A 13,887-nucleotide genomic window follows, 5' to 3' on the forward strand; every position below is an offset into this window, starting at 1 on the left:
GGGCGTGTGTGTGTGTGTTTGAGTTTATGGACATTTGTATGCTATTGTGTGTATGTGAAGGTTAGAGGGTAGGATGCAGGGGTCTCTTATCTTCTTACACCGTTTGGGTCATAGGGCTCAAACTCAGGTCTTAGACTTAGCAGCAAATGCCTGAGCTATCTCACAGGCCTCTATTTAAATTTAAATTTTGTTCCATTATATTAATATTATGTCATAATTTTTCTACTGTTTAATTAAATTATTTCTTTTGAGCTTAGAAAATGTTGTAAAACCTTATTATGGATTTCTCATCGTGAGATGGACTGCTCAAATACGAGGAGTTGTGTTCAGATACCTAGCACCCACATAAGTGCCAGGCAGTCCAGGTAGAGTCCCTGTAAACCTAATGTTCAGGAAGCAGAGACAGTGAATCCCTGAAGCAAACTGAACAGGTAGACCAAAGGAACCAGTGAGCTCTCGGCTTAAGAGTGAAGCCAGATATATGACATTAACATCTGGCATTCACACATGCATACGCTTACATGCATGCAAACATGTGCATTTGCCACACACATGCACATTTACAACAACAATGAATATCCCAATAGAATATAAAAACATAATCTTATATTCATTTCCTGGAATCTTTTACAGGCAATTATAGCAAAAGTGTAAACATTACTGATTTAAGTATACAATAAAAGCCATAAATGAACTTTGCTTTTCTATGAAATAAAAGGTTAGATTCTCGGAGAAAATACATGGCATGTAATAATCATTACACATACTTCAAGAACTTATGTTTTTATATCTGAAGAATACAAATGATGCAGCTTGTAGCTTATAACATTTGTGAAATATTTTATCTACATACATTTAATTTCATAAAGGATTTTTTTACTTTAAGATAAAAATATGACTACACTATTATGGGATGCTATATTTTTTTAAGTTGTATTGTTTTTCAGTAATAGAAGTGGTATCTCGAGCTGGCTACATGCTAGGCAACTGTTCTACTATTACAGCTATATAAAATACCATATTTAATGCTTTTTAATGAAATACAGCTACATGCACTACTTTATTAACAGGCATATCTTACATAGAGTTTAACACATACCTTTAAGTAGCCGTACTAGTGCCTTAATTTTAGAAATTCTTTTATCTTTGAGATTATAATATAATTATATCATTTCCCACATTTCCTTCCCTCCTCCAAGCTCTCCCATATACCCCATCTTGCTGCCTTTCAAATTTATATCTTCTTTTTCATTATTACACGCATATATGTATGTATATTCTTAAATATAACCATCTCAGTCTGTATAATGTTACTTATGCCCATAAGAGCTACATTTAAACCTTTTATTAATTTTAAACTTCTTGGAAGAGTATCTTCAAAAGAATTAACTGGTCTCAAAATATCTTTTTAGCCTCATTGATACACAGCAGAAACTCTCTCTCTCTCTCTCTCCCTCTCTCCCTCACCTATTCCCACTTTGATCCTTGTGCCTGATTTAATTAACATAATGTCATAAAAAATTACTAGGGCAGATAAACTCCTAGTCCCCTAAAAACAGCGTTCCATAAAAAGTAACTCAAATGAGCTAGACCAAGAAATAGGCCATGCAAATTTTACTTTAAAGTCACTGCTTCATTTTCATTGATGCTCCATGGGTAAAAATGATTTGTATTTAAAGACTATTCTTCATGAGTTTTCAGACATCACTCTTTAGTCTCAGCATTTCCTCCTTTTAGTGGACTTTTTGTTTTATATTCATTCATTTAAATCACAGGCATTTCATAGTAGAAATTCACCTATGCATCTGCTAATGCTTTTAACCTATTTTTCTCTATTCTGTTATATCTCAGTTACATGGAGAGTTATGTAACCTGAGGAATTTATCAGGCCAACTATACTATATGAATAACATAATACAATTAAATAAAAACAAATGCTAAAGACATATTATAAAATAAATAAAAATATATTTATTTTAAAATAGACATATATTGAATATTTGTTGAAATTTATAAAATTCATCTATTATAAAATATTAAATTTATTAACATTATAATTTTTATGATTAAAATATTCACTTGTGATGCTCTCAGGTTGATCTGCATTTTATGAAAAAGATTCCTCCGGGTGCTGAAGCTTCAAACATCTTGGTAGGAGAACTGGAGTTCCTAGACAGAACTGTGGTTGCCTTTGTCAGGTTGTCTCCAGCTGTCTTGCTCCAAGGACTGGCTGAAGTTCCAATCCCAAGCAGGTAAAAGTATTCAAGCATTTTTCATGTTTACAGAATTATTTATTTTAGGCAATAGTGATATTTTAATATAATTTTCTGATAGATACTTGACTAGAATTGAGCGCATTACCCATAAACCTACTGTTTCTTGTTTATAAGCATGGGGCATGCTTTTAAAATTAGTCTATCCTTCCTCATCCTTCTAGAAATTCATATTTTACTTTAGGCATGCTCCCCATCTGCACAGATCAATTTTAAAGCTTTTTCAAAGATTATATTGAGCTATGTGTTCAAGAAAGAGGACCTTATATATGTGTAGTCCCAGCCAAGAGGATCATGGTCTCTAGGGCTTGGCTTTGTTTAATTAGTCCTTCAGTTCATGGGGATAGCTTATGTGGGATCAAATGGTTCATGCTGCAGCCCTAGGACAGTTGTTCTTTAATTCCCAGGATCCGAAGAATCATTGATACTCAGTCATACAATGAAAGTGGTTGATTCTGGTTAAAAGGTCAAGATTCATTTGTTTATGTGAACTCTTTTCTACGTAGGAAATGGTAATACAAGCTGAGTTCTGTTATTATTGATTCATGTTTTAGAGATATAAGGGTGCTTGTGAATAAAACCGAGAAAAGGAAAAAAAATAGAATTTGACTTTGTCATGTTATGTTCTTACTGCTTTATCTGGAAATTGTCCTTCCTTCTCCCCTGCTGCCATTCCACCTGATATGCACACCTGACTTTGTCTAAGGACAGCAAAGCCTGTTTGATAAAAGACATTGACATAGTTGAGAAGTGTGGCTGTTCTGTCAAGTGGTTTTAGAAAATAGTTTTCTTCTTTGAACTTTTGACTATAACTCAAAACATAACACACATACCACAACACAATTTGGTTGCAGATGAGTTATCCAGGAAATAGGGATTGCAGAAGCAGGAGAAGCCTCATGCTGTCTGGACCCTGTTGACTAGAGTGGCATTCAGTTATAGCACTTGTCTGCCTTGGTCTGAGTGAGGAATTTAGTTACCATTAAGGTTATAGAAGTCAGTTTCTACTTATCCCACTTGAAGGTTACTGATATACATGCCAACTTTTAATTAAAACCAAGAATACTAAAAGAATATAATTGTGTGAATAAGGTTATATATTTCTACATGTAAACTACAGGCTGTGAAGAGTGTCTAGAAATCTGAGATTCTGATTTCATGGGTCAGGTTTACTAATTGCAGAGACACTGTAGTAATATAGAATTCTCATTCAGTTGGATACTCCCATCTCACCACTAACAATGGTGTTTAGATACATATAAGAAAATGTGATCTACTTATCACGCTCATAGTTTCGGTTTTTCAAAGAGAAGAAAAGAAAATTCCCAGGAGTAGAATATAGCCATAATAAGGTCATACACCCTCACTTTGAAAAGTCTCAGGCTTAGGTGACCTCATTCTTACTGATTCAGCAAAGTATGAGTAGAGACAATGAAGAGAAATTTGGAGCACTGTAGAGCCACTGTGTAGGGAGAGATTCAAAAGACCAGGTTATTTATTTAGGAAAAAACGAATGAAGATTAGAAAGAATAAAGAAAACCACCTGTGAACCCCAATTATCCTTTCTTAGGAGGTAAAAAGGCATGACATAATTATAAAGGCAACATACAATAAATGTCAGGAAATATGTTTTAGGGCTTTATAAATAGTGCATTCAGTAGAAACTTCAAAAATACCAAGATATTCACAGGTTAGAAATTTTTCTGAAGTACTATAGTTGATAAAACCTCTGACACCACACCATTATTCTTGTTTTTTATATATTACACATATGCACACACACATGTGAACACATGTACACACACACACACACACACACACACACACACACACACATATATATATATACCACACACACAGAAACACACACATGCACATACACCCCAAACATGGACATAATCACTCAGACAAACACATAAACACACACTCATATGCACACACAAGGCACACATGCACAAATATGCACATGTACACAGGCAGACATGCACAGACACAGACATACACACATACACATTGAGAGCAGAATTTGATGGGTTCAATTATAACTGATAGAAAATTAATGTCATATATCACCTCTAAGGTTGTATATTGATACTTCATATGAAACATATATAATCACTAACATTTACAGATAAAGAAAGCATAGAATTATACTAACTACAAACTGTACCAGATAGAGTTATACTTAGTAACATAAACCATTTGATAAATGAATACCACCAAAACACTATGGCAACATAAATGGAACACTTTAGTTTTCATACATTCTTATCATGCCTAACTTATTTTTATACTTTTTTCTTCTGCCTAGCTAATTTTTTAAGTCCTAGCAGTTTTTATGTTCAATAAAAATGTGTATGCAGTTACTAGATGTTAATAATATGTTCTCTCTTAATGTAGAATGCTATGTTGCCTCTCTTCCTCTTGGTCTTCTTTTTATGAACTGGTCAACTTTTCTGCTTCCTATTCAGAGAGATTTAATTTTTTTCTCTGATTCCCTTTTAAGGACTTATAGTCTTTAAAATTCTTGGTTACAACATAGGCTATATAGAGAGCTAAAACCAGAAATCCTAGTGTAAAAAAACAAACAAACAAACAAACAGCATTCCCATTGTTTTAGGATATTGTACTGACGTCTCAATCGTAAAAAATTTCAAAATCATAATGAACTGTAAAGAAGTTTAATATTAAAATCCTTGTTTTGACTAATTCCTTTGAGAGGAGGGATTGCATTCTAAGGGAGTTATTGTTACATTTCTACCTTGAATATTTTTCTTCTTAATTACAGATTTCTGTTCATCCTCCTGGGGCCCCTGGGAAAAGGTCAACAGTACCATGAGATTGGCAGATCGATTGCAACCTTAATGACTGATGAGGTATTTGTTCATGTTCCTAAAGAATGGTTTCCTCATAAGATACACCTAAATTTGGAGGTCTAGTTCATAACAGTTTCTGAGAATCAGATTTCCGTGTATCGAATCCCATTTTTCCAAGTTTTCACTACCAACTTTACTTGAGAAAAATTTGTCCATATAAATTAAAACCAGGAATAATAATTTTTGAGACATTATATGTAAAAACTGTTATGCATTTATTAAATAGTTATTTGTCTACAGTCATATGCCAACATTATAAGTATTGCTTATATGTTAATAGCACTGAAGATTTGTTTATGGCATAACTACTTTGCTATCTAAACAAAAATAGTAGTTGAATGTATAGAATACATAGCACCAAAAAGCTGGGCCAAGTCTGCAAGCCCTCTTTAGTTGCCTGATACACACACACACACACACACACACACACACACACACACACACACACAGATGTCCCTAACCTTGGAATCTTTAGTCTATGAGTGGAGATGTAGATGAATTTTAAGGGGTTACTGATCTCTATTATATAAATATATTTCTTTGTAAAAAAAAAACACAGAGATATGTTTTGGATTATAAAAACCTGTCACTAGCATCTCAAAGAGATATAATTCTAAAATTGTAAGATCTTAAAATTCAGAACCCATGACACCCTTAACAGTGTGTGCTGATTAAACAAAATGTGAACAAGAACAACACCAATAAATATGTTATCATGAGAGTGATCTCAGGTATGCTATCCCTGTATCCCTTGACAAAGAACTACGGGCAGCTAAGGGCTGCTGAGAGAGATGTGTGGGAAGGAGGGGGGAACGTGAGAGAGATACAAGGACAGAGAGAGACAGAGACAATGAGAAACAGAAAGAGACAGATAGACACACAGAGAGATAGACAGAGAGAAGGAGGGGAGACAGAGAGACTCACATAGAGACACACACAGAGAAAGGCAGAGCCTTCCTCAGAGCTGACCTTGGCTATCCAATGCCCAATGGTCATCCCTGAAAATATACATACAAGCTACACTACATGAGCTCAGCACGTTATATTAATAACTTTACTCATTAAATGCATGTAACAACAATAATATTTATAAAGAGACCTTGAATTTGAGAGGAAGCACATGGAAAGGGTTGGAGGGAGGAGATGGAGGATTGCTAATTTATTCAAGTATTTATTAGATGTGAATTACATATCAGCAGTTATGGTAGATAAAAATACAGACAAAAACTTTTTCTTTCATTAACCCCAATTATTGGAAGGCAGAGGGAATAAGTGTTACAGAAGAAATCCCAAAAGCAGTGGAGGGAGACAGAGGTGGTGTGAGTAGCTTTCTAAGTTAAAGAGGGGACTTTTGATCCAACAATGAGCAAGGAAAAAGGTTTGAGATAGGAGCATTCCTAGATCACTCGGAACATTTAGAACCAAACCACTTGGGAGGAATGATGCCAGAGGCAATGGTCCAGCTGTTGAGGGATCTGGGACATCACCAAGACCTTAGACCGACTTGGGAAACTAGTGGAAGTATTTGAGTGGAGCCCAAAGTCACCCTCAACTCTTCCTCCTTATTTCACACGCACATTCCTCCACACGGCCGTGTCTCTGTGTTTCTCCCATCATCTAGCTTTTGCTGTTATCATATGGTCCCCACCATTGCATCTCTCTGCCTTTGCTTTGTTTCATTTTGCTAATAATACAATGGTTAAAGAAATCCCTCTTCTGCTCAAAACTCTCAAAGGACCTCCTATCTCATTTTCAGTCAGTGTTTACAGTCTACCGAGTTCTTTGATGCCGTTCCTTTTCCCCAGCTATCGTTTCCTTCTTACATCCCAGGAATTTTCCCCTTGATGTTTTTCAAACATGGCATTCATGATCTACACTTTCAGGTCCTTTAGTCTGGAATGGTTTTGTTCTTGAAAGTAGTAAGGCTTGGATTCATGAGGTCTTGGCTAAAAAAAAATCACCGAAGACTCCTTAATTATTGTGTTAAAAGCAGCATCGCTTCACTTTCGTGACCTGCCTTGTCTATAGTGCGTTATATTGTCCACCAAATGTATAGCCGCTTATGTTTTTCTTCTCTCCCGTCAACTAGAGTATGAGCTTCGCAAAGGTGTGTGTTTTATTGGGTTTGTTCTTTCCCATATTCCTTACATCTAAACTATTTGGCATACATTTATTTAAGAATTGTTCAGAGCTCATTTTAACAGGTAAAATAGACATTAAACAACTAATTGTGAAATTAATAATTAGTTCTTGCAAATAGTGATGATGACAAAACTCGTAAGGGCAAGTTCTGGGAGAATATTGAAGCATCTCTTGCTTGGGAGGGAGCCTGTGAAATTGGAGTAATAATGCCAGGTTAGCTCACAGAGAAGAGTTTAAAGGACATGAGTGACTGGGGAAATTGGTGATGGAAAAGCAATAGTAAATCTGTTCATAATTTAAAACCAAGTAGATTGTGGGATGCATCTTTGGAGTTCTTTAAAGCAATAGGTAATTGGCAGCTCTGGGTAAAGTGACTTTTTCTTTTCTGTTGAAGGCAGGACATAGAATCGTGTGATGAGATCACATCAAGAAAGATTTCAAGAGAGTTGCTAATAGTTAATTAAGGAAAATTAAACTGCAATTACATCACTTACTCCAATTCCTTTTTCTCTCTCCAACTCCTCTTTCTATCAAACTTGTGGCCTCTTCTTCCCTAGTTGTTATGGTTACATATGTATAAATACCCAAGTCTGTGGCATCAGCCTGCTGAGTCCATCTAGGGTTGCTTGTGTGTATGTGATTCAGGGCTGATCTCTTAGTATTGGATAACCTATTAGTGGACTCAAGCCTAGGGGGGAAATTTTCTCCTATTTCCTGAATTTGTTGGTTGCCATGTTTATTTGTCTATGGGTGGGATCCTGTAAGATGTAAGATATTCCATCCATGTTAGCTGTCTATTGGTGTTCTTCTTCAGGTCTTGTTGAGGTATCTTGTGTGAAACATTTTTATCATTTCTAGATAGCAGCAATGGAGTCTTTACATCAGTTTGTGGAGAAAAAAAAAAGTGTTAGCAAAAGTCTGGGTTATTTGGGGATTCCCATAGGACTCCCTTTGACCAGCAAATCAACTAGATGTAACTCAATCCCAGGACTGGAAGCTTCAGTTTGTGATAAGAGATGCTCAGTTGGGGAGCTCTGCCTTACTGGTGATTTCATTTAGCTCACCTTCATATATGTGTATATATATATGACCAAGAGTGCGTCAACTAGATCTCCAGGTAGATAGATTTCTGTCTTCCCAAGAAACCACCACACTAATTTCCATGGTCCCTATCAGATATGCAGTTGGTGAAAATCTTTTCCAATTCTGTGGTCTGCCACTTTGTCTGGTTGACAGTATCCTTTGTCATATAGAAGCTTTTCAGTTTCATGAAGTCCCATTTAAAACTTCTGTCTTAGTGTTTGTGCTAATGGTGTTTTTGTCTTTTCCTGTGTGACAAGTTCAAGGCTTTTTCTTCCATCAGGTTCAGTGTATCTTGTTTTATGTCGAGGTCTGTGATCCATTTGGAGTTGAGTGCACAGTGATAATTATGTATCTATTTGGATTCTTCTACATGTAGCAGTATAGTTTGACCAGCACCATTGGTGAAGATGCTATCCCCCCCAACGTGTATTTTTAGTGCACACACACACACACATATATGCTATACACACACACACACAAACACACACACACACACCACATGTCCACATATGTGTGGATTTATGTCTGCATCTTCAATTTGATTCCATTGATCAACATGTCTGTTTATGTGCCAGTGCCATGTTGTTTTTATTGTGATGGCTTTGTAGAACAACTTGAAATCAGGATGGATGATGATACCTCCTACAGTTCTTTGATTAGTCAGGATTAGTTAGGCTATCTGGGTTTTTATATTTCCTATATGAAGCTGAAATCTTTCCTTTCAAGGTCTGTGAAGGATTGTGTTGTAGTTTTGATGGAGATTGCATTGAATCTGTATATTGCTTTTGGTGGAATGGCTGGTTTTATATTTTAACTCTACCAATCTTTTTGATAGCTTATTAAAAGTATGCCACTGCCTTTTCTTCCATAGGTGTTTCATGATGTTGCTTACAAAGCTAAAGACCGCAATGACCTGGTATCAGGAATTGATGAGTTTCTGGATCAGGTTACCGTTCTTCCTCCTGGAGAATGGGATCCAAGCATACGAATAGAACCTCCCAAAAATGTCCCTTCCCAGGTGGGTATGTTTGAAAACACTCTTGACAATTCTTACAGTTTGTTTTTCTTTAAATTCATGCCCCTAAAATAAGGCAATGTACCATAAAGTATCAAATGATTTAATTTATTTCAGTAAAGCAAAAACATTAATTTAGAAAATGTTCTTGATACAACCTAATGTAGTGAGAAATTTGGCATTTAGATCATGAGCCATTAAATACGTTTCATTCGCCTGAAATATTTCAGGACCAACAGAAAAGATATTAAATTTCATAACAGCATAAAATATGACCTGAGATAAATCCCATTATTTTCAATGTTCTAAAAGTTAACAGGGATTTGGGAAAGCTCAAAGGAGGATTAATTGTGTTTTGTAAAAACTCCCTATTACTGCTAATCACAGTGAAAACTGATAAAAGTTTTTCATTGTGATCTTTATACTTATATCCTGTCATGCATGGTATATATTTTTGTAAAAATTCTGCAAATGGAAATGAAATACATATTTTACTTATCCTAATTACAGATAGAAAGAATAAAGAGATTTGTTAATGCTTAGGGCATTTTCTTATCTCTGTCGTGACTGTTGAAAATGGTAGCCCAATGTCTGCAATTCTCTTCATATTACCTCTCGGTTGGTTCCTCTGGAATCTCCTGCCCACATTCGTCCAGTTGGTGCCTTTGGGCCATGTTTCTGCAAAGTCCAGCCATATCTCATTCTGATGTTTTGACTGAAGTGAGAGGAGGGCCCAATGACCCAATCCTGTACTTTGATTTTCAGGTCTGTTAGAAGTGGGCAAACTGGCAAGTGTATTATAAACCATGAGTATGAAAAAAAAAAAAAAAAGGTCATGCCAACTCCTCTGTCAGCTTAAAAGTATAATATTAATATTTCAGGCCTGTGTTTTTATTTTGAAGTCTTTTTACCATTATTGAAATCTATTTACTTTCTTAACAGTTACCAGTTTGTAGATGTGTTGCTGAAACCATATAACTTAAATTCCTCTACTACTAAAGAAAGGAGTGGGTGGATGGGGGAGCAGGGTGAAGGGGCAGGGTATAGGGGATTTTCGGAGAGGAAACTAGGAAAGGGGATAACATTTGAAATGTAAATGAAGAAAACATCTAATAAAAAATAAATCTAAAAGAAAAAACAAAAGGCTGTGGCATAGAGAGAGCTTTTTCATTTCTCTACTAAAACATGTCTGCACTAATGATATTAGAAATGGCAACATGATGCTTTCTAAGGTAGTATGAATACGTTTATTATTAATGGCATTTGGATAAATTTAGTGAACATATTAAGATAGTGAGAATAAGAGTTTGTAATCCCTCAAACATTAAATTATTTTTAACGTAGTCTGGTTTTGAAGAACGGTGGTTTTGTGGCAAGGTGAATGAGGGAAATTTTATTTTTTATTTCTTAAGAGATAATAAGAATTAGCAGATTCCAGGTATTAGGAGATGATAATACAAAGAACATTGAATTAGGAATTATATTATCTAGGTTCTTACATTGTGTATTTTCCTGACCATGAATTAATACTTTATTCTCCCAGTATTGATGCTTTGTTTCAGAAATGCTCGACAGAATTTGTCCAGTAAAGGAAGCATACTATAGTGATGGTCTCTAATCACCAAACTACTGTTAAATACTAGTAATGTGGTTACTGCAATTAACAAATTTATTTTTTTTATTTATTTATTTATTTATTTATTTATTTATTTATTTAGTTATTTATTTATTTATTTATTTATTTATTTATTTATTTATTTAGTTAGTTAGTTAGTTAGTTGGTTGGTTGGTTGGTTTTTTGAGACAGGGTTTCTCTGTGTAGCCCTGGCTGTTCTGGAACTCACTCTGTAGACCAGGCTGGCCTCAAACTCAGAAATCTGCCTGCCTCTGCCTCCCAAGTGCTAGGATTAAAGGCGTGAGCCACCACCACCTACCTTATTTTTTATTTTAATTAACTTAAATTTGTATGGACACGTGATTAAAAACTATTATATTAGATAACAAGATATTATACAGTGAGTATGAATTTAAATATATACTCCATACTTCATTATAATGTTAATATTTTAAAACTCCATGCTCTACTTAAATTCTAGATAAAATGAGCTATGTTTTCTTTTATTAATATACCAAAATGAATTAGTGTATGCTAAGCACCTTGAATTCACCCTCATTAAATAATATTACCCTCGTCAAATATTTTTGTGGTTTTTATTCTTTTTCAAATGTACAGATGACATCATTTTTAGTACATTTACTTTTCAGGAAAAAAAAGAAAGAACAACCTTTCATCTCAAGCAATGTACCTGAAATTCTCCTTTAAGTTCTTATGTAGGTCATTGCAATCACTGTCTTACATGTGTCTTCCTCTTCTTTGCTTTCATGTACTGTGCTTGGTTGTCAAAATCACAGCTCTATAAGCATCCTTCTTTTTGTTGTTTGGCACACTGTCTTTGCTAAAGCAGAAAGGAAGAGAGTGGCTTTATTGACTAGCTTCCCATCATTTAATGACCACATAACCCAACTGAACCCCTAATGTTCCACGTTCACCATCACATCCTTCCCAAGTCCAGCCATTTTCTTTTCACCCTTGTGCTCTCTCAGCATCTCAGCATAACCGTTGTGACCCTTGCTGCTACATGTTTACTGTTTCTCCCTTTCATAAAAAAAAAAACCTGAAGACCAGTCTTGCCTACATTGCTAGTGATGACAGTAAGCATTCCAGTTGCACACCAGATCCCAGCTCCATGCTTCGCTCTGCTAAACGCCCTCTCTTATCATTATATCAGTCCTCCCTTCTGTGTTGTATCACTGTAATCAAATACTGTTAAGTCATAAATTTTTACAGATACCTCCTTTGATATCATTACTATTGTCAGTCAGTTTCACGTTTTTGCTTTCATGTGCAATAGAATGTTATAAAGGAGTTCTCTGTACTATATATCTCTACTACCTTCCCTGTACTTCTCTATAATACCTATACCTGTTGGTATCATTCTTTACTTCAGTAAACCAATTATTGCCTCCAGTGCCTTCCACAATGATAAAACCGTGATAACTTACTGGTCTATATTGCACTTAGCACATACTTAGTAACATTTGATAGAATTGATAATGTCATTATCCTAAATGTATTCTCTTTGCTTTGTTCCTAAACAGCACAGTCTTCTGGTGTATCTAGAGTCTCATAGGTCAGTTTTATCAGTCCTCTTTGCTCATTCTTCCTCTTCTCTCAGATTTCTTTATGTTAAGACTAACATTTAGAACATAACCGTATTCTCTGTATTCATATTTTCCTCTATCTATACTTATGATTTTAGTAATACCATTCAATCTTAGAACATTAAACCTTTTTCCAAATTCATTTCCTATATTGAACTCATGTTATTCATCTGCCTATGCTATGTGTATACTTGAATACTTGATAGTTTAAGCCAGATTGAATATAGTCTCATTACTTTATATCTCTTTTCTTGAAATTATAATTTTAAGCTAAACAACATATATTTCTAGTAGTATAAAAGAATTTCTGAATTTCCCTCAAAATCAATTGAATTTGTATCTTCCCATCTTAGTTAATAGTTAAATAATTCTTATAATTGATTGGACCCAAACAATCCATTATTTCATCTTATACCTTATATCTACTCCTCCAGAGAATTCTGATGGCTTGGCCTTCTGTCTTTATCCATAATTATACTATTTCTCACCGTGAGCATACTGATTCAATTTTCTGTCACCTTTTGCCTGAGTTTCTGAAATAGCTTAACTCATTGCTTCATTCTATGCTGTAGAACCTGTCAATCTCATAGTCAAACTAATTCCAAGTTCTGTCATTATATTTCTGTCCTCAAGCCTTTGTAAATATTTCTCATTTGATGGAGAAAAAAAAAGCCAGAGAGATATAGTGGCTACTTAAATCTTTCCATGCCTCCTCTTTTTCTGTGAATGCATCTCTTCTGCTTTCTTTTGTCCTAGTGTCATTCAGACCTGCCAACCATTCTGCTCCTTAAGACTATGGCACTGGCTGGTCCTCTAACCTTGTTGTCCTCAGGTTATTTAGCATGCCTGGTTCTCACACCTCCATCAACTTTTCCTACATGGCCCTTTTCCACAGAGCCTGCTTGAAAATTCACTTCATAATTGCTGCTCCTTCCTCGCCTCACAGTCACCTTCAGACACCTTGTGCCCTGGATGAAAGTTTTCTCTTTTTCTATAATCTCATTTTTCTAATCTACTGTAAAATTAAATACTTAAATTTATTTTTTTTCTGTAATTCCTATGAGAATATATGCTCTATAAGCCTAATTTATCTACTGGTGTACTTTAAGGGTCTTTCACACATAAAAACATTCAAAATACATGTGTTTGTTTCAGAACTTAAAATAGATTCTATTTCTTCAGAATATTTATTGATTTTTATAAGCATTATATTTTCAATGCTTTTCTACTCCTTGAGTAAACATGTGCTTTGGAATGGTTAATATCTTAATTATTT

The 13,887-nt window shown here is 35.0% G+C and overlaps 1 protein-coding gene across 10 annotated transcripts in view; it reads left to right on the forward strand.

Annotated features, from left to right (window-relative positions):
• Window positions 1–13,887, forward strand: part of Slc4a10 (solute carrier family 4 member 10) — a 96,860-nt gene that overhangs the window by 18,703 nt on the left and 64,270 nt on the right. For all 10 annotated transcript variants that reach the window (XM_029473669.1, XM_029473664.1, XM_029473689.1 and 7 more), the window contains 3 exons: window positions 2,095–2,252; window positions 5,062–5,149; window positions 9,246–9,392. In XM_029473669.1, the coding sequence (XP_029329529.1) occupies window positions 2,095–2,252; window positions 5,062–5,149; window positions 9,246–9,392 (393 nt within the window). The remainder of the gene's footprint in view (window positions 1–2,094; window positions 2,253–5,061; window positions 5,150–9,245; window positions 9,393–13,887) is intronic.

Source organism: Mus caroli, chromosome 2 (assembly GCF_900094665.2).
Source record: "Mus caroli chromosome 2, CAROLI_EIJ_v1.1, whole genome shotgun sequence".
NCBI classification, from domain to species: Eukaryota; Metazoa; Chordata; class Mammalia; order Rodentia; family Muridae; genus Mus; species Mus caroli.